The sequence below is a fragment of the Palaemon carinicauda genome, chromosome 19 (assembly GCF_036898095.1).
Source record: "Palaemon carinicauda isolate YSFRI2023 chromosome 19, ASM3689809v2, whole genome shotgun sequence".
Taxonomy (NCBI): Eukaryota; Metazoa; Arthropoda; class Malacostraca; order Decapoda; family Palaemonidae; genus Palaemon; species Palaemon carinicauda.
This window is the reverse complement of record NC_090743.1, coordinates 8,548,073-8,575,009: the sequence shown is the minus strand read 5'-3', so window position 1 is coordinate 8,575,009 and position 26,937 is coordinate 8,548,073. Positions and strand designations below refer to the sequence as shown.

Below are 26,937 nucleotides of genomic sequence, written 5' to 3'. Positions count from 1 at the left end.
AGACTTCGGCAGCAGGAGCAGGCGAGGGTGAAAGGAGGGCTTCGCAAAGCAGCAAGGGCATCCACAACAGCACTCCTAGGAGACAAAACTCTTACTTCTGAGGAAACCGGAGAATGTCTCCTCTCAGGCCCCACCTGCAGAAGCTCTAACAACACATCCTTGGAAGGTGGGCCTGACAGCCCCAGCGATGGCCAAACCTGTAAGACATCAGACAATGAGAAAGTTACCCCCGAGGGCAGGGGTGAAGTTACTTCTCTAGGAGAAACAGTCCACTACCTGGAACCCCGCAGTTGGCCTGGTGTTAGCTGGTTAACACTCAGACTCAACTGATCCTCGGAAAAGACTGATCGAACAGGAGCTTTGGAAAAAGATCAAAGGGTCAAGGAAGAGGTCAAAGGTTTCTTCAACTTCGAGGAAGACCTTGCAGCGTAGAATCTCTTTTGGACTTCTTCTTGAGGTGGAGCCCAAATCTCTCCCACTTTGAGGATGACCACTCCTGGCACTCATCGCAGTTGTTATCCTGGGCACAACGCCATCCCCAGCAGGCAGGACACAACAACTGGGGGTCGGTCTCAGCGGAAGACATGAAGGTACCGTAGGAGCACCCTTCAGGTCCCGGGCAAGTCCACACTAATGATGGCAGGAAGAAGCAAGCACACCTGAAAACAGAAAGAAAAGATTAATCCAAATGGCAAAGTCTAAACATTGGTAAGGAGGTGGAGAGCGGTAATGTCCGTTCTCTACCAAGCCAAAAGCAAAGGTGGGTCAGATACACTAGTGTGTGAGTGGAAGAGGCCTCTGCTAACTAGCGGGTGGTAGTTACACCTCGCTTAAAAGTCTTTATGGCTAGTCTTCCAGCTTCGCCAAAAGTATAATCCCTATATATACTGGAAGGGTTTGAATTTACTGCCGGAACAAAGTTTACCTCAGTATTCGCTGAATTTGACTAAAATCAAATTGCAACTGACAGATCGTAAGGGATTATGTTCAATTTCTCAATAAAATATCTTTAAAAATTCAAATCAAGCTAAAATATTTGAAATGACAAATGAACAATACACTATAATGACCACAATGGCCTGTACCTTTCCTTCTTGAACAAGGGTGTAGCTATAGATCGATTGATTGATTTATTTGAGGTTTTCTGGCCTCCTGACATCTAAGGTCATTGATGCCGATATCGTTTATTGTAAATAAAAAATAAAACAATATTCAAATAAAACCATAAAAGCATAAATGACATTTTAAAAGTTAAATATCTTTCAGAAAACCTACTTCTGAAATGAAGCTAGAAATAACATTAGCATGGAAGGATACATCATGTTCAAGAATCTTGGCAAGGATAAACCTGCCATCCTCACCTCGAGCCTCAAACAGATATCTATTCCTCTCACTACTATGTGTGGGGCATTCGGTTAACAAATGCCTCACTGTCAATGGTACCAACGAGTAGTCGCAAGATGGTTGATGTTGGCCAGCCAGCAAATACTAATGTGTCATCCGAGTGTGACCAATGCGAAGACGACAAAGAGTAGTCTCCCACTTTCGGGACATCCCGTTATACCTCCAAGGGGATATAACATTGCTAATGTCTCTCATTTCATTTTCAAGAAAACTATCCCAATGCTGTTGACAATTATTATAAATAAAATTATAGCTATAGATGTGGGGCTCGACGGGTGGCCAGTTACCGAGTTAGTAAATAGCCCCATAGCCTAGCGAGCTGGTGGTAATTTTACATGTATGCTTACATACTTTCAATTTACTGACCATGATTTGGGGGCACTCCTCTCTTAGAGGCCAAGAGTGCATTTTTAATTAGGTATTCCCCCTCCCCCTCTAACCTATGCCCCTGTAAATCTGGATTGTTGAGGCTTTTAGAAGAAAGATAATTTAAAATCACCAGTAAACAGAAACGTTAGGAGGTTATTACGACCATTATGATAGAATCCGTGAAATTTCAACAACAAAATCTTTACCTACCTAAATGCTCTTTCGTAGCACCAGCAGCAATAAGAATTTTCATAACCTCAGTCTGACCAGCTTCTGCTGCGTTGTCCAATATCCAACCTGAGGAGTATTAGAAATAGGAAGAAATAAAAATAAAAACAAAGTTTTGGTTAAAGTAAATAAAGGTGGTCAAGGAAATAGGAAACATTTTAAGTTGATTTGAAGAGTACTTATGAATTATTAAACCCTTGATAACAGATATCATGTATGCTATTAATAATAATAAAGTAACATGAGTTTTGTCTTTATCATTAGAAAATTTAATATATTCGCTGTTTACTATAATGCTAACAGATATGCAGTCCCGAATTGTACACGTTAATAACAGTACTATTACTACAATGAACAAAAGTTCTAACACTTTTTTATGATCTGCTAACAGGAACAATCACGCTAATAGCAATAATTATCAAAGTCACTAGAGCAGTAATTTAGTATTTGTAAAAATTGCAAATAGGAACGTTTAATGCTAATCTCAGAACTATTCAACTGCCATAGAAAACTCACTACTATACTTTTTGCAAAAAGAAACCAAACACATTATTAACAGTACTTTTGAGCAGATATTAATAACAATGCCATTAATGTCAATTACGAAAGATTTCAGTTGCTGTAAGAACAAAACACAGAGACTGAATTAACCCACAAAAGTACGCATCAACTACAATAAATAAACATTTCTTCTGATGTAAGATCTGTAATGAAGAAAGTAACATGTTAATAGAAACAGAAACTTTAATCTTCAATGGATAATCATTAAAAATGTATGATTTACAAATAGCAAGTGAGCATGATAATAGCTGTACCAATCAAGAATAATTTATAAACATTTAAACTCCAATGAAACCTACAAGAACTGGATATGATCATGCGAGTATATTTATACAGTACAAAGAAGCCACAATTCAGGAATGTAACAATTGTAAACAGGAACTGAACATATAATAGCTGCATTTATTAAGTACAATAAGTGCACATTTCAGCAGCACTGGAACTGCAGGAACTAAACATGATCATGCGAGTACTTACACTATGTAGTACATAGAATGCATAGCTGCAGTAAGAATTGTAAAGGGAGACTTCACATGATAACAGTAGCACTTCCCATGTACAATAAATACATATTTCGACTATAGTAAGAACTGCAAGAGGAACATAATGTATCAGTTGTAAGCTGATAACAATATGCATTTGCATTAGGTTTATATCATTACAGAAGAAACCTACTTTCAAATCCCATTGTATGGTAAGGAAAGTGTTATGGTTAAGTATAAAGATAGATTCCAGATAACTGCGAATTAAAGAGATTTGCAACATTTGTAAGTACCATGATAATCTGATACTTTATAAATATAGTCGCCACAATTTATCCAGGCAAAATAGTCCACGCCCACCTTATGACATCATGGCATGCTTCCAGCACTCTCGAGAGTTCCCGCTCAGCTCAAGCATGCATTATGTTTTTCAACAAAAATTCCAGTATATTTTGGCTTTTAACTTCTTTATTCACTCTTTTGATTACTGTATAATTCCTATAATTATCTTTCACAAAATCCTAACACTGGTATCTATAACTAGAGTTAAAACTATCGAAAATGCAAAATTATTTTCGGAATGCAGTCTGCCGGAAGCAGAATAAATGTCCTACTCCTCACTATTCAGCTGTTGCTCAGTCTCTTTGTAATTCTCATTGCAGTCAGACACCTCCCAGAGGCTCTTTATTACTGTCTTGGGTGGGCATGGCTTACACCTACCCGACACTATCCCACGGTGCCATTGCCCAGCTTCTGATGTGGGAGTGCAAGCGGGGACTCGAATGAGAGCTTGAACTCGTCTATCTCACCTTTTCATTCTTTACAGTTGAGACTCACCCTAAGGGGTGTGGAAGTCCTAAACCAACTGACTGGTTTCTGACCCGCGGTGTGATTCTGTGCTTCGCACAAACTTAATTGCAACACCCTGACTCCTCAATAACTCTTACAGACAGAGGTGGCCAGCTTGCAGAGTTCCATGGGTGCTGTGCCCAGAGAGGGGAAGATGATAATTTGTATCCATTAATTAGGCACACAGCGTTGTTTACAAACTGAGTTCATCTTCCTTTGCTGTATCATGCATTTGTAGAGCTATTGCGAAGGATGCTGGGAATGCCTTGTCCAGGTCTTGAGATTCCTAGGTGCAGCCCTCAACAGGGCACTCGAGTTTAGGCATTGTTCAGAGTCTATAAGATGACAGAACGAGACAAAGCGTTGAAAATCTTCATGAGTGACTCTTCAGTCATAGAAAGAAGAAATTCTCTTCCTGAAAGAAAAAACATTAGCATACCGGATCACTTAAGTACATGTCTCCGGTTTGAAGAATAAAGGACCGGATACTGTGTCACGATATCCCCCCACAACAACGGAAGAGGAAACCTGCCAGGACAGTTTGCCTTCTTCTCAACCCTCTGCCCTCAATGCCACGGATGTTGTGGACCTGGCAGAACACAACCCTGAACATGCTGCAGCATTCCTCACACTACACTCAATCCCCAACATGGTCACATGGGAAATGGTCAGGGAGGCGACGTCTTCAGATGAAATCCTATCCGAACTTGCAGACATTCTGCAAAATGATATGCCGTCGAGGTGCCAGGACCTCTGACCAGCCCTTCGCAGCTTTCATCGCTATGCACAAAGCCTCTCTTGTCTTGATAGTGTCATCCTGATGGGACACAGAATCGTCATACCCCCTTCCCTAAGGAGAAGCATCCTGGCCTCCCTACATGCTGCCCACCAGGGAGTAAACTCGATGTGTCAACGGGCTGCAGATTCGGTCTTCTGGACAGGTATCTCCACTGACATTAGCAGAGTAAGGCAAGAATGTGCCCAGTGTCATAGGATCGCCAAATAAAATGCAATGCAACCACCAAGTGGCATCAATCTGCCAGATTACCCATTCCAGAAGGTTTGTTGTGACTACTTTCCCAACAACACTGAATACATGGTCCTAGTGGACAGATACTCTAATTGGCCCATGGTATTTAGATCTCATTCAGGAGCAAGTGGTCTGATAAAGCACTTACTCGAATTATTTGTCACATTTGGAATCCCAGAAGATCTAACTTAAGATGGAGGACCCCAATTCACATCTGGCAAGATTCAAGAATTCCTGTCATCTTGGGGTGTACATCATCGTCTAACATCTGTCGCCGATCCCCATGCTAACTGCAGAGCTGAGGTTGCAATGAGAACCGTCAAGAGGATGCTCACTGACAACACAGGACCAGCTGGATCCCTCAACATTAACAAATTTCAGAGAGCGATGCTTATTTACCAGAACTCGGAAGACCCGGAAATGAAGGCCTCGCCAGTGAGGGTCCTATTTGGCAGAACTATCAGAGACCCCATTCCCATCCCCTTAGGTAGATATTGCCCTCACAGCACGTGGCAAGAAACAATCACGAACACGGAGGTGGCTTTAGCAAAGCGCCACTCACGAGAATGTGAGAAGTGGTCCTTACGTACCACACAACTGCCACCATTGAAAGTCGGGGATCATGTGTCCATACAGAACCTGGTAGGCAATCACTCTAGACGCTGGGACAGCACTGGAGCAGTTATCAAGGTCTGCCAGTTCCATCAGTATGCTATTCGAGTCGATGGATCGGGTAGAGTGACACTCAGAAATCGCCAACATCGTAGGAGATTCCGACCATCCCAGCCTCCTCCTGATAGGATTGATCCCGTACTACGCACACCCCGCAGAACCGGCTTCAACCAGCCTGCGAGCACCGAACCACCATGACTGAAGTTGCAGAGGGTCCAACTGAGCCAGAAGCTGCAACAGCTCCAGTTGAAGCCCCATGTACAGAGGCAACGACTCCACAGCTCACACCTGCAGGGCCGACAGCTACAACTCCTATACAGTTACCAGATCAACAGGAACCAGTCACCACTCCATTGGGTCCATCCTCACCAGAGCCCACAAATATTCCACCAGTTACTAAGCTACCATTATCCCTGAGGCGTCTTATGCCTCATAACATACCAGGCGTTAGGGAAACAGTGCCTTTAAGACAACATTTTAAGGATTAGTGTGACTGTTCACTTCGATCCCAGGGTCTTCGGTGGGTCACAATAATGTCCCCCCCCCCCCCCTTGGAAGAGAGATAAGGTCTTCATATGATGTGCATGGAAATGCCATTGATGAATGGCCTTTAAGTTGCATATATAATTTTTAATCAGACTATGTGAACTGATTAAGTGCTCCAAAAACTATTGATATTTTCATATTTTGGCAATCAGGCCTATTACATAACTTTCACAAGTTGCTGTTACCAGCCATTCAAGTTTTATTTGTATCCTTTAAAATTTCCCCTTGGGAAAGGAGATATATAAATATGTCATTTACCTCAGTTTATTCATTACTTATGGTTGTATCTTCTATTACTTATGTTTGTATCTTCTATTACTTATGTTTGTATCTTATGTGTTCCAGGTGACTCATCAGTCATCCTTTTGACTAAATAAAGAGTTATACAAGGAAGAGAGTGCCTTCTTTCTAGTTATAGATATCAGTGTTATGTTTCTGTGGCGGATAATTGCAGGAGATATAATCAAAAGAGCGTAGAAAGAAGATAAAAGCCAAAATCTACTGAAATTTTTGTTGAACAACATAGGTTGTGCTTGCGCTAAGAGGGAACTATCGAGGAACTACCGTGAGCAGATGAAACATGCCCTGACGTCAAAAGGTGGGCGTGGCTTATTTTGCCTGGATAGATTGTGGCACCTGTAATAGGTTAATCTCGCCCATGTATTTATATGCATATACAAGTCCACGTTCTGTTCTTTTGTATTTTGCTAGAGACAATGTCCACGATGGGCACTTAAAACAAGGTCCACTCAAGGGCACTTGAAACACAGTCCACTCATGGGCACTTGAAACACAGTCCACTCCTAGGTGCTTGAAACACGGTCCACTCATGGGCATTTTAAACAAGATCTACTCATGGGCGCTTGAAACAAGGTCCACTCATGGGCACTTGAAACATGGTCCACTCATGGGCATTTGAAACAATGTCCACTTATGGGCGCTTGAAACAAGGTCCACTCATGGGCACTTGAAACATGGTCCACTCATTAGCGTTTGAAACAAGATCTACTCATGGGCGCTTAAAACAAGGTCCACTCATGGGCACTTAAAACACGGTCCACTCATGGGCATTTGAAACAATGTCCACTCATGGGCGGTTGAAACAAGATCCACTCATGAACATTAAAAAAAAAAAGTTCCATTCATGGGTTAATGCGTGTTGTGTTTAGTTCATCAAACATGATCCAAACAATCCCTTATATGTAATACATGAGTTTATTGATGAATCAAGTATTCAATTCTGTTTTCAAAATCATTCTACCTACCAGCTTAGTAAGACTAATAACTATTGTCTCTCAACAGACAAGGAATGGTATATGCATACAAGGGACCTAATAACGAGACAATCACAAACAAGGAAGCAATTAAAGACCTTGGTGTAATGTTAAATAGGAATATGTTATGCAACGACCAAATAGCAACACTGTTGGCTAAATGTAAAGCAAAAATGGGAATGTTATTCAGACACTTTAAAACAAAAGCTGAACACATGATTATGCTTTACAAAACTTATGTACGTAGTACACTCAAGTACTGCAATGTGATATGGTACCCACACTACCAAAAGGATATTGCACAAATAGAGAGTGTACAAAGGTCCTATACTGCTAGAATAGAAGAAGTTAAGGACCTTGACTACTGGGAAAGACTGCAATTTTTAAAACTATACAGTCTAGATAGGAGAAGAGAACGCTACATGATAATACAAGCATGGAAGCAAATAGAAGGAATTACTGAAAACATCATGGAGCTAAAAATATAAAAAGAGCAAGCCAAGGTAGATTAATAGTGCCAAAAACTATACCAGGAAAACTAAGGAAGGCGCACAGGACATTAATCCACTACGCACCAGCATCGATAATGCAGCGACTATTTAATGCGCTGCCAGCTCATCTAAGAAACATATCAGGAGTGAGCATAGATTTATTTAAGAAAAATCTCGATAAATACCTAAGATGCATCCCAGACCATCCAAAACTGGAAGATGCAAAATACACCAGAAGATGCATTAGCAACTCTCTGGTGGATATACGAGGGGCCTCACACTGAGGGACCTGGGGGAACCCAAACATAGAATAAGGTAAGTAAGGCAATAAGCACCCCCTTTGAGTCCCCCACCAAAAAAAAAAACATGGACATATGCACATTGCAGGAGGTTACTACGACTAATTTTGCTGCGGATCAGGAATGTTAACACAAAAATGTCGATCTTCTTTTAATTTTATGCTTCTGGACTCCATTGCCAGAAAATAAAATATGTTTGGTCTGTCTCAAAGATTTATCAGGGTGAGAGCCCAATGACAAGTATGTCGAGTATCATGTGGAGAAAAATATGATTGCTAGTGAAAGGTCATTTTCGTATCAGAATGATAAATTGCTTATAACTCCTTTCTAGGTTCTTTTCACAATTTAAAATTTGCTCTCGTTCCCTATCTTTATCTAATAATCCTTATGGCAACACCAGAAATAATTCTGAAAAAGCTTTCTTATGGGTAGGACTTAATCAGAGAAACTGGGGAAGGGATGAAGTAAGTGAACAAAACTATGGTGAAATTATAATTTTTTCAGAATGTCTTAGCATAAATAAAAGGTCGAAAACTAACAAAACGTGCAATCTGAAGACAGCTAGCACCACTAGCAAGTATGTATAAAAGTTTCTCATAAAATTTTGCAAGCCTTCTGTTGCAGAAGGTTTTCTACTAACTATCCAGTCTAACTAAAGGCTCCCTAAAATTATCTGAAACTGGTATTTTGTGTCCAGAGGTGACCTGTAACCATGTAGGGTAAGAGGGACCAATCCCCTTAAATTAGCTTTAACTACTCTCATTTCCGTACATACAAACCTATACTTAATCTAAATTGTTTCTTTGCTTGTATACGTATGGATTCTGAGCTATTTTAGTACTTGTATACACAACTCACCTTCGCCGGCATTGACATCAGCTCCAGCATCTATAAATGCTTTGACGACTTCTAAGTGACCATTTTTTGCAGCATTTAGTAGCGAGAACCCTGCAAATAGAGACAGTAAGAATTGACTCATAAAGTTTTATATTTTAGGAAAACACATCTGTATAAAATTATGTGAATTTTAAGTATGAAATAAGGAGTGATATAATGATTTGTAGTTACAAAATAAATAATGGTTAACTTGAAGTACAAAGTATCAAATAAATTTCAGAAGACTTACCATCACCATGATTCACATTAGCTCCGACCTGGATCAACTTACGAACAGCTTCTACGTGTCCGTTTTCGGCAGCTCTAAATAATACATCACTACCATCTGTAACATATTGAGAATTTGAACGGTCTTCAATTCAGTGTAAAAGTTGAGGTATTAGTTGAATATTTGTAAGACATAAATAGAGAGGCATGAGGAGAAAATAACTGGTCAGGTACATCACATCAGAAATTACTTTTATGTCCTTAATTTTAATCATTATAAGAAAAAAATGCTATTTTTATACAAAGCACAAAAGACATAAACAATTATCACAAAACAAAAGGAAGGGAAGCTGGAATTTACATTTCAATACTACATAAGAGAAATGAGTTTACTGTAAATGAGCTCATTTATATAGTATATTTGAAACTTGTTCTTACATATTCCAGGTGTTACACTGGCACCAGATGCTATCAGGAGGTCGAGAATATCCAAGTGGTTGTGCTCGGCTGCTACTGCAACGATTCCACCCTTAAATGATTCATCTGTAGAAAAAGGTCAGCATTCAAATTCCTATCTTATTTAGCTAATTTTTCTGCTTACAAAAAAGTTCTCTTTTTTATTCATTGTAATAGGGGTTTATGGTTATATTTTACTATATTTTCCATTTATTTAATTGCAATTGTTTTTATACAAGATTGTAATTTTTATGAATAAGAAATAGATTATTCCTTTTAAGCTTGGATTCATCTTGTTATCGCTACTACCTATGCAGGAATCAGTAATTTTTAGTGAAATTCATATTAGCAAAGCAAAGTATAAAACTATGCTCTGTTATGACATGACTTGAATTTAAAGAGGATATATTCCATTTTGAAAGCATGAGGAAGGGTAGTAAATGGTGGAATGAAGGAGTGAAGATGAAAGTGGAAGAGAAAAAGAGATTATTTGAAGAATGGCTGCAGAGTAATAGTGTAGAGGCATGAAAGATATAGGGAGAAAAATGTGGAAGTAAAACGTAAGGTAGCTGAGGCAAAGAGGGTGGCTGACTGGAGGTGGGGTCCGGGATTGGGTCGTTAGTATGAAGAGAATAAGAAAAAGTTTTAGAAACAAGTGAAAGGAGTAAGGAGGGTGGATCAAAAAGTGAAGAAACACTGAAAGATGAAAATGGAAGGTTGTTGAAAGGAGAGGAGGCAAGGAAAAGGTGGGCTGAATATCTAGAAAGGTTGCTGAATGTTGAAGATAATAAGAAGGCAGATATAATTGCTGTCGCAGATTGTTAAAGTGCCAGTGATGAGAGATGAGAATGAGAAAAATATTACATGAGGAAGTGATGAGAGCCCTAGATGAAACAAGAGCAGGAAAAGAACCTGGTATGGATGGTGTGAGGGCTAAGATGTTACAGGAAGGGGGTGTGGCTGTACTTGAATGGTTGGTGAGATTGTTTAATGTATGTTTCATGTTGGTACCAGTGGACTGGGTGTGTGCCTGTATTGTTCTGCGATACAAAGGTAAGGAAGATGTGCATGAGGGTTGTGATTCTAAGGGAATTAGTTTGTTAGTGTGGTTTTAAAAGTGTATGGTAGAGTGCTAATTAAAAGAATTAAGGATAAAACAGAGGATGCAATCTTAGAATTGCAAGGAGGCTTTAGAAGAGGTAGGGGATGTAGAGATCAGTTTTTTACAGTCAGGTATACATGCAAGAAATATCTTGCAAAAGGTAAGGAAGTGTATGTTGCATTCATGGATCTGGAGAAAACTTACCCTAGAGTTGATAGGGAAGCGATGTGGAATGTGATGAGGTTATATGGAATTGATGGAAGGTTGTTGCAAGCAGTGAAAAGTTTATACATAGGTAGTAAAGCTTATATTAGGTTTGGAAATGAAGTGAGTGAGTGGTTTCCAGTGAGAGTAGGGTTGAGAAAAGGATGTGTGATGGCACCATATTTGTTCAATTTGTTTGTTGATGGAGTTGTGAGAGAAGTGAATGCTTGAGTACTTGGTCGAGGATTGAAACAGATAGATGAGAGTGATCGTCAGTGGGAGGTGGATCAGTTGTTGTTTGCAGATGATACTGTATTGGGTCCAGACTCAGAGAAGCTGAATCGATTAATGACAGAATTTGGGAGGATGTGTGAGAGAAGGAATCTGAGAGTTAATGTGGGTAAGAGAAGGTTATGAGATTCACAAAAAGGGAGGGGGGTAGTAGCTTGAATACCATGCTGATTAGAGAATTACTTGAGGAAGAAGATCAGTTTAAGTACTTGGGGTCTGTTGTTGCTGCAAATGGTGGAGTGGAAGCAGATGTCCATCAGAGAGTGAATGAAGGATGTAAAGTGTTAGGGGCAGTGAAGAGAGTGGCTTGAGAAAATTATTGTACCAATTATGATGTATGGATTGGAGTTGTTGGGAATGAAAGTGACGGAGTGACAAAAATTGAATGTGTTCAGGATGAAGTGACTAAGTAGTATGGCTGATGTATCTCAATTAGATAGGGTTAGGAAAGAAGTAGTCAGGGTGAGAAAGGGTGTAAGAAATTAATTAGCAGCTACTGTAGAGTGGATATGAATGTGTTGAGGTGGTTTGGCCAAGTAGAGAGAATTGAAAATGGCCATCTGCTGAGGAAGGTGATAATTGCAGGACTTGATGGGAGAAGTACAATAGGAAGGCCAAGGTTTGGGTGGATAAATGGAGTGAAGAAAGTGCTAGGTGATTGGAGGATAGATGTGAGCGAAGCAAAAAAGCGTGCTAGAAATAGGAATGAATGGCGAGCAATTGTGATGCAGATTCAATAGGGCTTGCTACTTCCTACGGTCGCCTTGGTGACCGCTGAGATAGCAGCACTACGGACTTCGGCATTTGACGCTTCCTTTGTGGTGGATAACGGTTGGGCTGTGACACCCTAGCAGTACCAGCCAAAACTCGGCTGAATCCCTCGTCAAAGAGGGAGGAGCCAAGAGAAGAGTCCCCATTTGTTGTTTTTTTTTTTTTGTGCTGGCTACTCCCCAAAATTAACCAAATTAAACAAAAAGGTCAATGCCTAGTAAAATGTTATTAGATGATATTTGTTTATGAGAGGAGTAATAACAGTTGATGGAAAAGAAAACTCGAGCAAATCTCCCAACTGCAGTGGATGGCTGGAAGTTTATGGAGTCAGTTCGTTCGTTTCTGCATGCAACTTTCCTTGCGAGGTTGAGAAAAATAGAGACTGTTGTTTTAGTGATTTCTTAGAAAATATTTTTTTCTCTTCTCCTCGGTAATGATGTCAACTATCTTATTGGATAATATTGCAAATTGAAATTTGAAACAAATTTGGGCTGCACAACTGCACAACGGGTTGGTATGAAATCATTGTAAAACATAGCAGAGAGAGAGAGAGAGAGAGAGAGAGAGAGAGAGAGAGAGAGAGAGAGAGAAAGTATATACATACCGAATAAAACATTTATGCACATTAATTTGAAAGCACAGCAAATGCAGAAAGGCAAATACCAGCAATAGGACAACAATCCTACTTGCCTCCATCAGGGTTTGCACCAGATTCAAGGAGATACTTGACGATTTCGATGTATCCACCTTTAGCAGCATTCCATAAAGGGACTCCTGTAACATTGGCAAGCCTGTATACACTAATTATGGGTATAAAACAATAAATTACAAGTATGTATCTATCATGTAACATAAGTACATACATAAACTGCATAAAAGGAATTATTATTATTATCATCATTACTTGCTAAGCTACAACCTTAGTTGGAAAAGCAGGATGCTATAAGCCCGCGGGCTCCAACAGGGAAAGTAGCCCAGAGAAGAAAGGAGGCAATGAAAAATAGAATATTTCAAAATTTACTTCTAATTCTGAATTGATTGCTGAAATACAAGAGAAATCGAAATTGCATATTGTATTTATCTTCCAAAATTCTTCTTTAAGTAATTAGCTTAATAAAGAATAAAAGCAGCAAATCATAGGGCCAAACAATGGCTAGGCATGCAAAATGTACCTATTTATAAAGTATGGGTGGATCATAAGAAATAGTAATGACTCACGACATGAAATTAATTGGTTCTTTAGTGGCTTTCGTACTGTGATTTTTTCGTCTCGTGAATCGCCTTATACACGTAAATAGCCTAATTCGTTCCAGGCCTTACAAAAACACAGCATTAAATTATTATAAAAAGGATACACTCATACACTCCACTATACAGCACTCAAAGACTGACTGTACAATTATTTGGATCATTCAATAATAACTTGACCATTGGTTACTTGTAAAAGAAATGTATAATTAGAGCAAACAGTAAAAGTACAGTAACAAAAATGTGGAACCTTACCTTTGGAGTGAGGTAATGTCCGATGGCGATGTGGCAGGGTGGTAGATGAGGATAACAAATGACGGAAAGCGTTAACAAGTGGCAGAAAATGTAAACACTTAATTTTAGGAAACGCATTAACAAATGGCAGGAAATATTAACTCTTAACTTTACAATAAATTTAAAACAAAATGTCTTTTTTTTCCTTTTTCTAATTTAGTGTGGTTTTTTTACTTTACGTTTTGTATTCTCTAAATTAAATTACGTATTTTCTTAAACATAGCCACTTTTCTTTCGTTTATTATCTTTCGTCTGGCCTGCTAGTACCCAAGGCCTCTTTTCGAAAGTTCGTCCAAAGAAGCTTGTTTCTGGCTGCTTCTTAAATTTTCCCTGAAATTACGCGGGATCGTTCCTATCGTAAGCAGATTTTGGCCATATTCCTACGCGATCACACTTAACCGCATGCCAGCTTTTTATTTCTTGATATCTCCATCTTCGTCTCCATAGAAAGCATCTTCCTCTTCTTTCCCTGGACATCAGCAACTTTCTTGTGACCCATGTCTAATAACGTAACATAATATCACATACAATAAAGTACAATAGTTGCGAAAGCGAAATCACAAACACTAAGTCAACGTGTACAATACTGCTACCCGGACAGAAACAAATAGGGATGCAAATGCGTAGAGCCATGATGCGATACAGTACAGTAGATGCTGACCAATAGTAGAGCAGGATCTTATGGTTGTAACTAGCATCTGAGTAGTGAGATAACCAGTGGAAGCGCGGGAGGATGGTGGCAAGTTTATAGGCTGACGGCGAGCGAATTTTAAAATCATTCTCTGACGTGGTTGGGCTCTTGTGCCGTACCTCCTTTTGTTGCCTGAAACATTTTCTGTGATGGAAGTCGTAAAACTCTTCGCATCTCGTTACACAGAGTGAAAATTTCGTAACCAGATTCTTTCATGTCGAGAGCTATGACTGTACTAGAAGTTTACATCATCGTTCAGAAGCCTTATGTGTTTACGCATAAAAAGAGCCCTAACACTAAGAAACTATTGATTACCCATTTCTTAAAGCAAACCATGAATATTCTAAAGAGTATGAATAAAATAATACGATGTTACCAAATCAGGCAATACTTCACATCAATACAGTTGTCTTTGGTACTTTTCATTTATTCACATCTTAACGGAGTATTTAGAGTTGATTTCGAATTTCAAATGTTTCCGATTGCAATAACCTGTATGCTTCCAAGAATGGATCTATAGAAGTTATACATACCACTACCATAATTGACATCAGCTCCTCTTGAAACAAGATCTTTCACATTTTCCAAGTTCCCCTTCTCTGCTTCCTTGGCAAGGTTTTCTCCAGTAGTACGTGAAGAACGCGATGCTAGCAGGAAAAGGAAACATATGATTTATACAGAGTGGATGGTTTCTCCCAACGTTTGCATTGTTACTTAGCGAAGATCATCTGCTTAGATAATATTTGTGAGAAAAAATCCTATTTTACACTAAGTATGATTACATACAAAATTGAAGTAAGCCAATGATCTCTAAATAGTAACTAAAAACATAAGTACAATTTATAATAGACCATTCTTCTTCTATTAGCGTGCTTTTTTCCCATTCGTGTGGGGTAACACGGTTGCCTTCTTTTGAAGGACTTTGCGTTGGCATTTGGGGTGGACCATAGTCCTTGCCGGCTGCCCTGCCTGTCAACGTCTAGACCCCAGTAGCTTATGTTTGTGTGTTGTACCAGCCACCATCGCCCTTCCTCCCAGCAGCGAGGAGTCATGGGACACTATAATGTGTAATATGTGATAGATATGAAGTAACTAACTTAAAAGACAGATAAATTAATAAAGTTGCTCTGTCTCCTAAAAGTCTTCTATTCTTGCATTACTTTTCAAGTCTGCTGACTATAAAATACTGACATGGAATGTAATGAAATTATGCTTAACCTAATAAGACACATGCAAAAGCTCTCTCCCAAAAAGGCTCTAACAATTTGTACTCTAACCTTACATGTCAGATTAAAAGGGCATAGAAAGTGGCATCACAATATAATTGAGTGAAATTCATGGGTCAAAATCGCAACTATCACTTCAACATACAAATAAAGATTCAAAGAATTTACCACCAAATTTCCTACTCCGAAGAATTCAAAAGAACTATTAGATAGCATGATTCAATAACAGTAAAATACCAGCCATATTATTTTATGATGCTAATATAGCAGGAGACATGTTAAACTGTGGGAACTACAAAGGTATAAAGCTTGTGGGGCCTGTATCCAAGATACTAAAAAGAACAGTAGAAAGAAGGCTGCGAGACTTGATAGATATGCATGAGAAGCAGTTTGGATTTCTGAAAGGAAAGAGCAAATCGGAGGTTATCTTTATAGTAAGACAAGTCAAAGAGAAGTATCTAAAAAGAAACAGTAAAGTCTACATGTGATTTGTGGATCTAAAACAGGCATAGGATGAGGGAACGAAGAAGTTTAGTATATTGTTGTTGAGAACGAGAAGAGTACCGGAGAAGTTGGTAAAGTTAGTCAGGAGGATGTATGATGAGCAAGAACCACCATACAGACAAAATATGGGGAGACTGAGGGATTCTCTGTGGAAGCTAGCCTTTGCCAAGGATCTCTTCCAAGTCCATTCCTGTTCCTCGTCGTTAAAGACACTTTGTTATTAGAATTGAGGAACAACGAAGAATTGTGGGAAATTATGTTTGCTGAGGATTACTCATTTTGGCAGACACAGAACAATAACTGCAAGGAAGTGGTTTAACATGGAAAGGAGCCCTAGGAAGATAAGAATTGAAGGCGAACATAGGAAAGACTGAGCTAATAGTTAAGTGTAGAGAAGGACAAAAGTAAACATTTAAGTGAAAAATAGCACAGGGCTGAAATAGAACAATGAGTTTAACTACTTGGGATAACTAATAAAAGAGAAGGGAGGGGGATACTGAGCAACCATTGGGACAGTGAAAGAAACATAATGAAAATGAAGAGAAATAACTAGAGTTGTTTTAGATACGAAAATGCCATTAAGATCCAAACTAAAGATGTATAGGACAGTTAAATTATCAAGCCAGTATGGGGCAGAGGCTTGGGCACTTGAGAAGAAAGAGGAGAGGAGGTTGAAAGGAACCAGGATGAGGACGGTGAGATGATTACTGGAATAGCACTACTGGAAAGGAGCGATAGTCAAGATATAAGAAGAATGTGTGGTATATGAAAAGCACAGGAGAATGTTCGGGAATTTCATCTGTGATACTATGGCCATGTATTAAAAGGGAAGGATGTGGTACCAATCATGAGAGGTAAGAAGATGCCAGTGTTGAGGTGTGGCTTAGAAGGATGGATGTAGTGAGGAGGGATATGGGTGGGGTGGGACTAGGAGAGGATGATGCAAGGAGCAGGATTATATAGAAATAGTTGAGTCAAGCTGCCGACCCTCCTATGCAATGGGACTAATAAGGTCGAAAGAATAAAAAAAATGGCAGGTTCTGATATCTTATACTGTACTGTAATTGAATATGTAAACATAAATGATACTCACATTGAGGTCCGGGCTCGGGAGCTGCAACACTTGCATGCCAGCCAGTAATTACCATCCAAATAATAAACAGGATCTGGATGTCATTCTTCAGACCTTTTGGAAGCATCTTTCTGGTGGAAATAAAAAATATTTTGTGTGATTAATAAATTCTGATTTAAGTTCTAGAGGTATTAAACAAATGTCGTACGGATAATGGTAAAAGAACCTTAGGAAACCTAAAGTGAATGAAAAATGTTTCGTATTGATCACAATTCTTCATATGTCTTTGTTTGGTTCATCTTCTCCCCACTTTCTCTGATTAAGTCCTACCGAAAGGAAAGCGTTTTTAACATTGCTTCTGGTGTTGCTATGGGGATTATTACACGAAATTATAGACAGATAAAGAGGGAAGGAGAGCAGTTTTAAATTGTATAAAAACTACGGCGAGAAATTAGGAACAATTTATCATTCCAATACAAAAATTATCCTTGACTTGCATTTTATAGTTTAAAGGGTTAAAGGCCGCTCATGAATGACAGAGGCAAGGGACAGTGACACTGCCCAAGCAAGAAGGACAATGTCCTAGAGACTGACAATATGTACATTATGAACAACGCCCAAGCCCCTCTCCATCCAATCTAGGATCAGAGAGGGCCAAGCAATGGCTGCTGATGATTCAGCAGGTAGACCTATAGGCTCCCCAAAATCTCCATCCTTAACTTACAAGAATGGTGAGGTTGCAGATACTAAAGGAGCTAACGAGTTTAAACAGGACTCGAACCACAGTCTGGCGATCAACATTACGAGATGTTACCAATAGGCCGAAAATAGTCAGTCTAACAACCTACTCTGTATAATACTGCCATTTTTGTTCGTATATTAAATATTAACTTGGACGTCAAAGTCATTTACTTCTGCTCACATACATTCGCACACGCATACACAAACATATACAACTATAATATACACATTTGTATATAATATAACAGATTATTGCAATGCACCTGATTTGTTGATGGCCTTTTAAGCTTTCACTTGCACTACCATCTACTTGAACGTAATCTGAGTGTGGATGACCCACCAAAGATGTTTCGTATAACCGTACGATGACTTTTACTTTTATATTCTTGATGATAAATTGATATATATATATATAGAGAGAGAGAGAGAGAGAGAGAGAGAGAGAGAGAGAGAGAGAGAGAGAGAGAGAGAGAGAGAGAGAGAGAGAGCTATAGAGAGAGAGAGAGAGAGAGAGAGCTATATATATATATATATATATATATATATATATATATATATATATATATATATATATATATATATATATATATATATACATATATACAAACATATCAGGGACCCTTCAGCAAAAACGTATATGATCACTTTATGAACCTTTTCTTCAACAAAACTTGCAAGTAATCATTAGCAAACCTTCGACGGGAATTATATGATATAGAAATACACAAATTCAGTATTAAAGAAACTTAATATGAGTGAAGGAGAATTTCAAGGTTAAATTTATCGTCACATATCAGGAAAGATGTGATTACTTTACCTTAGCCTCAGACAGCTGATCGTGTGTCACTCAACGACGAGATCTCACGGACTCAAGAGAGTCAAGACTGCTCCATCAAAGGAGCCTCGCAGCCTCGGAGAGTCGGACCCGCCCACTCCGCAGAGCCGGTTTAATGAGTTTTCTTAGAATTTCCACACCAGTAAGATCTGGTTACGAAAGGTCAACCCGTGCCCTCTTGTAAGGCGGTAACTCTGTCAAGGTCTTTCTTAGCCGTAGGCAGTAAATAATTATCTCGTAGCCGTGGGAATGGGATGTTGTTGGATCCACGCCAATGTCTGTTATTCTTCTTCGCATCAAGAAATCCCATGTCTTTCGTTACCAAGCTAAATTTTCAACTCAATTTCTAAAGCGATGTGTGGATTTGTATCTGATGAAATACCTTGATAACATCTCAGCTTTCGACCTAAAATAAAAAAAAATGCTTCTTGGATTCCCGAGTACTATTTCACTATAATATTTTCTAATAACAAGATGGTTCTATGATTCAGGACGTGTCAAGTTAACCTGGTATGAAGTTTATTGCTTTTCAGTACAGTATAAATCATTTGCTGAAGAAATAATAACAAACGTTATCTAATTCTCCTGTAATTTTCCAAGCCCACTAACTGAAAATCTAAGGTCGTTTTTCTTAGTAGTTTATTACAGACTGTGTGAATAAATTGTAAAATCATATAATAGATGAAGGATATCATTACTGGCATGGTGTCCTTTGAACAGTACAAGTATTCAAGACACTGTGCCCTAGTGTGTGAAGAAAAAAAAATCACAAAAGCCCCGCAGTGGAACGTGACCTTAAGAAATAAATGATTTCATCATACCCGTATTCAGTCGTTGCCCAAAAGGCAACAGTCACTCAATCCTAAATGTTGCCTGACAGAACACAATACATCTCTCGACCAACATTAACTAAGCTAATAAATCTCTGTAATTTGAATTACAATTGATGAGGGATTTACATAATCCTGCAATTAAACTATTTACCTGTTTCGGCATACTAATCTCTTTTCTCCCGCAGTAGAATTGAAATAAACAAAATATCAAATCTCAGGGTTATATGTCATATAAGATTTCTCCAAAATTTCAAGCAAAAATATAAATATCATTTATATGTTCTAGGGGTAAATATTTAATATTAAATTGTAAAATCTTCCATTTGTAGTTTTTATCACTTGTGACTTCCATATGATTCAATTATTTAATGGTTGGTGCATCTCAATTAGATAGGGTTACAAAAAGAATTAGCAGCTAGAGTGGATATAAATGATAAGGTGGTTTGGCCATGTAGAGAAAATGAAAAATGGCCATCTGCTGTAGAAAGTGATGAATGCAAGAGTTGATGAGAGAAGTTTGGGTGGATGGATGGAGTGAAGAAAGCTTTAGGTGATAGAAGGATAGGTTTGAGAGAGGCAAAAGAGTGTGCTTGAAAAAGGAATTAATGGTAAGCAATTGTGACCCAGTTCTGATAGGCCCTGCTGCTTCCTCCAGTCGCCTTGGTGATCGCTGAGGTAGCAGCAGTAGGAGATTCAGTATATGAAGCTTCATTTGTGGTGGATGACAGGGGAGGGTGGGCTAGTCGAGAATCAGGCTCGAAGTCCAGTCCCCTACTTGGCTGGGATTTTCGGCTCTGCATTGGACTGTTGACTTTCAAGTGAGCACATATGTCCATTCACTTTTTGTGTGAGTGGGCACGGAACCACCTGTAGGTAGTAGGTTGGCCAAGACACCAGCCACCTGTTGAGATACTACTGCTAGAGAGTTATTGAGTCCTTTGACTGGATCCCTCTCTCTGGTTATAACTCATTTCATCTTTCCCGACATATATTCTGAATAGTCTGGCCTTTTCTTTACACATTCTCCTCTTTCCTTATACACTTGACAACACTGAAACTTCTTCACCCACGGGGTTAACTACTGCATTGTAATTGTTCAGTGGCTACTTTCCTCTAAGTAAGAGTAGAAGAGAATCTCTAGCTATGGCAAGCAGGTCTTCTAGGAGAAGTACACTCCAAAATCAAACCGTTGTTCTCTAGCTTTGGGTAGTGCCTTAGCCTCTGTACCATGGTCTTCCACTGTCTTGGGTTAGAGATCTCTTGCTTGAGGGTACACTCAGGCACACTATTCTTTCTTGTTTCTCTTCATCATTATTTTCAAGTGTTTATAGTTTATAAATGAAAGATTATTTTGATATTATTGTTCTTACACTTCTCTTGTAGTTTTCCCCTATTTCCTTTCCTTACTGGGCTATTTTCCCTGTTGGAGCCCTTGGGCACTTTTCCAACTAAGTTGTAGCTTAGCAAGCAATAATAATAATAATAATAATAATATCATGGATATAAACACTGCAAAGGCAGATACACTGACAAATTTTGTTAAGTGTGAGGATTGTATGGCTTACTGCTGGCACAGATTCAACCTCCTTGCCCACGTTGGAATCACAGCTGACGAGATCCAAGATATTCACGTTACCAATAACACAGTTAGATGTGACTGTCTTGACAATAAAACGGTATCAGAAGCAGTTCAAATCTACTTGGAGTAGGGTGGGTCCATGAACCTCCAACAAATGAAACAAGTCCCTCGTCCTAAAACAAGGGCCACCTTTCAAAGATCAAGGCCCTCTACCTCAACAACTACCTCTTCCCCAGGGACTGGGGACCTCCTGCTGCCAAGAAAAGAGCTTAAAACCCACCTGCTGCTGCCCACTGGCCACTCCATTGGCTGCTACCTCTCCAAGGCATACCACACCAAGGCCCTCTACAGCGACCTCCTCCCCCGTGCTGGGGCGACCTGCTGCCAAGAAAAGAGCTCAAAACCCACCTACTGCTGCAAATCTACCAGCCACTCAGGAGGTTGCTTCTTCTGCTTTTCCAACTAGAGTTGTAGCTTAGCAATTAATAATAATAATAATACTCCAGTTAATATTTTGGTCGCTACTGCCCAGGTGCCTCTCCAGCTGCTGCCATTTCAAGACCAATGGCAGATGTATGAGCTATGGACCTTGATCCTCCCACTGACTCTTCACCTCATCCAGCAGAGACACATTGTACCATCTGCCTGACTCAACTTCTTGCTGAGTCCTCTACTATCTCTGACACACAAGTATCATTGCAATCTCCTCATCCCACCTTATCTGAGCAGAAACCGATTCCCAAGTTCAAGGTGCCAGCCACCGAAGAGAGCCTGTCGTATGAAGTAATAGCTGCTATTGCAACTGCAAATCCAGGAATCAAGATCACTGCCAGAGCCAATCTCAAGGGTGACATGATTATCACCCCACAAAACCTTGATAGCGTCAGCTTTCTTCAGAGGGAAGCCTCCCAGACCTACCATGATCCAGCCCAGAAATAGAGAAAGGCAGTTGTCTGTAACTACCCCATCAAAATGCCACTGACCTTCATTACTGACTGCAGCAACGTTGCTCATGCCAAACGCCATATGGGCAGCCACAAACAGCACACCAAGAGAATCACAGTTACCTTCATTGGGCCAATTCCACCATCACTGGACCTCGGACTATGGGGAAGTTTCCCCATAGAGGACTTTGAAATTGAACCACTACGCTGCTTCAATTCCGAATGTTTTGGCCACCACAGAGCTGACTGTAGGAGCCAAACGGTCTGTGGAGTCTGCCGCAGCTGGCATCCAACCTAAGTCTGCATTGATGCACACAAGGTAGGGTTAGAGACCCAGCCAGTGCCCCAACTGTGCCCATTACCATCATGCTTGGAACAGGGTGTCCAGAGCGACTGAAAAGATTCGAGGCATTTAAGACCGTCCCACCAATCAAAGTAACAGAAGCACTGCCGCTGCCACCAAAGCCCAAAGGGCTCCACGTTCAAGATCCCCATGTTAATCACCCTTTGATCCTGTTCCTGTCACTGCTCCTACTCCATTCACCAATCCTGCTCCTGATCCTATCCTCCACCCTCACCACCCAAGTTGAATCCCTGCCCCTTGCAAAGACAGATTATCAGAATTCGTGTTTTTTTAGTGTCTGTCTGTGCTACATACTCTAAAAAAAAACTAGCCCCCAAAGTCTTTAGAATTTTAGCATGAATATTTCTTAGGCAGTGCCAACATTCATAGTCTCTAGATATTGTGCGGCTATTTGCTTCTACTAGTGTTAATGTATAAGTGTCACGGATCTGTGGTTCGAAGGTTTGAGGACTTTAATTTTTCTTTAAAATTCCATAATTTGATTTTAAAATGAATCTATTTTCTCATTTTAATGATTACACTTACTTGCTAATTTTTTCTCCCTTCTTAAATTTCTAATTGTGGCCGACTGTGGTTAAACTGAAACTATATATTTATATTTATATATATACATATATATATATATATACATAAATATATATATATATATATATATATATATATATATATATATATACATATACATATATATGTATATATGTATATATATATATATATGTAGAGAGAGAGAGAGAGAGAGAGAGAGAGAGAGAGAGATAGAGAGAGAGAGAGAGAGAGAGAGAGAGAGAGAGAGAGAGAGAGAGAGGGAGAGAGAGAGAGAGAGAGAGAGAGAGACTAAATAAAATATAGCATTCTTTCATTAAAGATAATGAAGGGTACAATGAACGTTCTCAAACGACTCGAGTACGAAAGGAATCGGAGCTCATGTTGTAGTCGTACTGGGTGTTGTTTTTTGGTGCCGACCTCCAAAACTCGTTCTTAACAGAAGAAGAAAAAAAAGGAAGGAAAGGGAGAAACTGATGATAATGATGAAGAGAAAGAAAAAAAGATTGACAAGGGCTAAGAATTTCCTGCCTTTTTGCCCACATTATACTTAATGGACTTCAAAAAAAAAAAATTATCTTGTTGCATCACAACCAACTTGTTTCCACTCCAAAGAAGAATATGACGTATAAAATGTGAGTGATCACAGGCTCGTGTATATGTGTATACACACACACACACACACACACACACACATATATATATATATATATATATATATATATATATATATATATGTATGTATATATATATGTATATATATATACATATATATACACATATATATATCTATATATGTCTATATATATGTATATATATATATGTATATATACTGCATGTGTATATTTATGCATATATATGTATGTGTACATATATATATATATATATATATATATATATATATATATATATATATATATATATATATATATATATACAGGTATATTATTATGGCTGGCGAATTACGTAAATTCTCGAGCTCCAAAACTCACCTGATAACATTACATGGGTCTGTTACCCTTAAAAATAGATACCCGTAACTCCCATATGGCAATACATATGAACACTGAATATCCAAAGGTCTCTCATGTTACAATAAAAACAAAACTAGGTTATTATTTAGGTGAACTATTCTTAACCAACCTCTTACTTCGGTTCTTAGTCCGGGAATACGAGCAAAGCACTGAGAGAAAATATTGGTGATTGAAATAATACACACTTTACAAAAATAAATATATTTAATAAAAAGTTAACAGCAATTCACAAGAATTACCACCAAAAAATAAATCACTCGAAATACTAAATCTGAACTAAACCTGAGACTAAGACAAAAGAAAGACACTTTGAAAAAATTATACAATCGCTTGTTTCACTAGAAATTAATTTAAAAAATATCTAATTTTGATAATCAATGAAAAAAGTTAACACTTTATCACTAATGAACATACAATAAAAAAAATGTACACATATGTAACTGCTACACTTACGTCTTTTGGTTCACACATGGTTACAGAACGGTTAAGCAAAATAAATACACTTCACTTTTTAACCTAATCTCATAATCAACCCATCCTTAAAATAATAACAGGTGGGAGACTGCTGCACCTCCATCTCATCAACCACACGGTACAATAACTCTGTTAACATCGCATCCTTACAGTGCAATCCTATCAGACTTTTCCGACTCAGTTGTCCTACTTCTAATGCTGAGTTTTCTATTTCTTCCAGATACATTGCTTCTTTGTCTTCCTGTCTACTCGTCTGTCATTACTTTTCTCTCAGACTCTCACGGGAATTCTCCTCTTGCATACCTTCAAGGGAATCCTATTCTTCTATTAACAATCCTCTAAGTTCATTGCTCCTTCAGTTTCTCTGTCTTCTTCTGCAGCCACTGTCTTTGTCATACTCCTAGTCATCACACAACTAGTAACCAGATAGGGGAAGTCTTTCTTGAGTTCAGTCATGGGACTATACTTCAATGGTTTCTCCATTACGATGGGACAAGGCACAAATGGCGCTCCACAAACCTCAATACCCAGTAGAACTTCTACTCCTTCGACAGCCAATGAATTCTTTAACGCAAAATCAAAATGAACTGTCACAAACTCGCGTGACAGTTTCAAACGGAAAATAGGAGTAACTTCCTCTCCTCCTATTTCCTTCAAAATGACCGAATCTCCCATGAGACTGTTCCATCAAAGGGTGTACACCTCGTGTCACTAAACTATGGTTATATCCTTTGTCACGCAATATCTTGACTGGAATCTGCTGGCTCCCATCCAGAGCGGCTGACTGGAATCTGCTGGCTCCCATCCAGAGCGGCTTACATACCTTCATAATTATACGGTTTAAAGGTATCCACGTTGTTTGGGGTTGTCCTGTTCTTCGTGTAAACATTAGTTGGTTTATTTTTCTTGTTGTCCTTTCCCTTGACACTTGGTCGGAACAACGGTTGAAACTTCATACCTGATGAGAGTTTACGACTGATAACATTATAATCTTCACTCAGCGAAGTGGCTCTTATCAAGTTTCTTCACCTCTCTCTCTCTCTCTCTCAAGTATGTTCAAATATGTTCAGGAATCTCTCGTAAATATTGTTCCAACACTATTATTATCATTATTATTACTAGCTAAGCTACAACCCTAATTGGAAAAGCAAGATGCTATAAGACCAAGGGCTCCAACATAGAAAAGTAGCCCAGAGAGGAAAGGAAAAAAGGAAATAAATAAGCGATATAAGAAGTAATGAACAATTAACAAAATATTTTAAAAACATTAACAACATTAAAACGAATATTTCATATATACACTATAAGAGGACTTATGTCAGCCTGTTCAACATTAAAACATTTACTGTAAGTTTGAACTTTAGAAGTTCAACTGATTAAACTACCCGATTAGGAAGATCATTCCACAGCTTGGCCACAGCTATAATAAAACTTCTAGAGTACTATATAGTATTGAGCCTCATGATGGAGAGGGCCTGACTATTAGGATTTACTGCATGCCTAGTATTACGAACCGGATGGAACTGTTCGGGAAGATCTCAATGTGAAGGATGGTCAAAATTATAAAAAAATCTTATACAACATGCATTATGAACTAATTAAACAATGCTGTCAGAAATTAATATCTAGGTCAGGAATAAGAAGTTCAATAGACTGTAAGTTAATGTCCAACAAATGAAAATGAGAATCAGCAACTGAAGACCAGGCAGGACAACAATACTCGAAAAAAGGTAGAATGAAAGAATTAAAACCCTTTTTCAAAAGAGATTGATCACCCCCCAAAAAAAAACTCAAGACTTTCTCAATAAGCCAATTTTTTTAAGAAGACTCAGACCTAATGTGTTTCTCAAAAGTAAATTTGTTGTCGAGAATCACAACCAATATTTTAAAAGTCACACAAAGTTAAAGAAATATTATCAATGCTGAAATCAGGATGTTGAGGAGCCACTGTCCTTGAGCTACTTACAATCATACTTTGAGTTTCGTTAGGATTCAACTTCATACCCCATAATTTACCCCATGCACTAATTTGAGTTATATCTCTATTAAGGGATTCAGCAACCCCAGATCTACATTCAGATGAAATTGATGCAAACGGAGTAGCATCATCTGCATATGCAACAAGCTTGTTTTCTAGCCAAAACCACATGTAATGTGTATATAGTATGGAAAGTAATGGGCAAAGAACACTACCCTGAGGAACACCAGATATCACTATGGTACCCATCAACAACAACTCTTTGCAATCTGTTACTTGAAAATTAAATAATGATGCTAAGAAAAGACCCACCCACTCCCAACTGTTTGAGTTTTAAAACAAGGGTCTCATGATTAACATGGTCAAAGGCAGTGCTAAAATAAAGGCCAATCATACGAACTTCCTGACCACAATCAAGAAATTTCTGTACAGCATGGGAGATTG

At 38.8% G+C, this 26,937-nt stretch overlaps 1 protein-coding gene across 2 annotated transcripts in view; it reads right to left on the bottom strand.

Annotated features, from left to right (window-relative positions):
• The window catches only part of LOC137658137 (kinase D-interacting substrate of 220 kDa-like), a 35,309-nt gene extending 16,431 nt beyond the window's left edge, over positions 1 to 18,878 (bottom strand). The window contains exons 1-8 of one of the 2 annotated variants that reach the window (XM_068392821.1): positions 18,727 to 18,878; positions 17,190 to 17,299; positions 14,900 to 15,013; positions 12,824 to 12,907; positions 9,748 to 9,852; positions 9,332 to 9,427; positions 9,064 to 9,153; positions 1,984 to 2,070 (exon numbers count right to left, since the gene is read on the bottom strand). In XM_068392821.1, the coding sequence (XP_068248922.1) occupies positions 1,984 to 2,070; positions 9,064 to 9,153; positions 9,332 to 9,427; positions 9,748 to 9,852; positions 12,824 to 12,907; positions 14,900 to 15,013; positions 17,190 to 17,295 (682 nt within the window). In that variant the 5' untranslated portion in view covers positions 17,296 to 17,299; positions 18,727 to 18,878. The remainder of the gene's footprint in view (positions 1 to 1,983; positions 2,071 to 9,063; positions 9,154 to 9,331; positions 9,428 to 9,747; positions 9,853 to 12,823; positions 12,908 to 14,899; positions 15,014 to 17,189; positions 17,300 to 18,726) is intronic. The other variant, XM_068392823.1, reaches the window with a different exon arrangement.
• Positions 18,879 to 26,937: the final 8,059 nt, after the last annotated feature.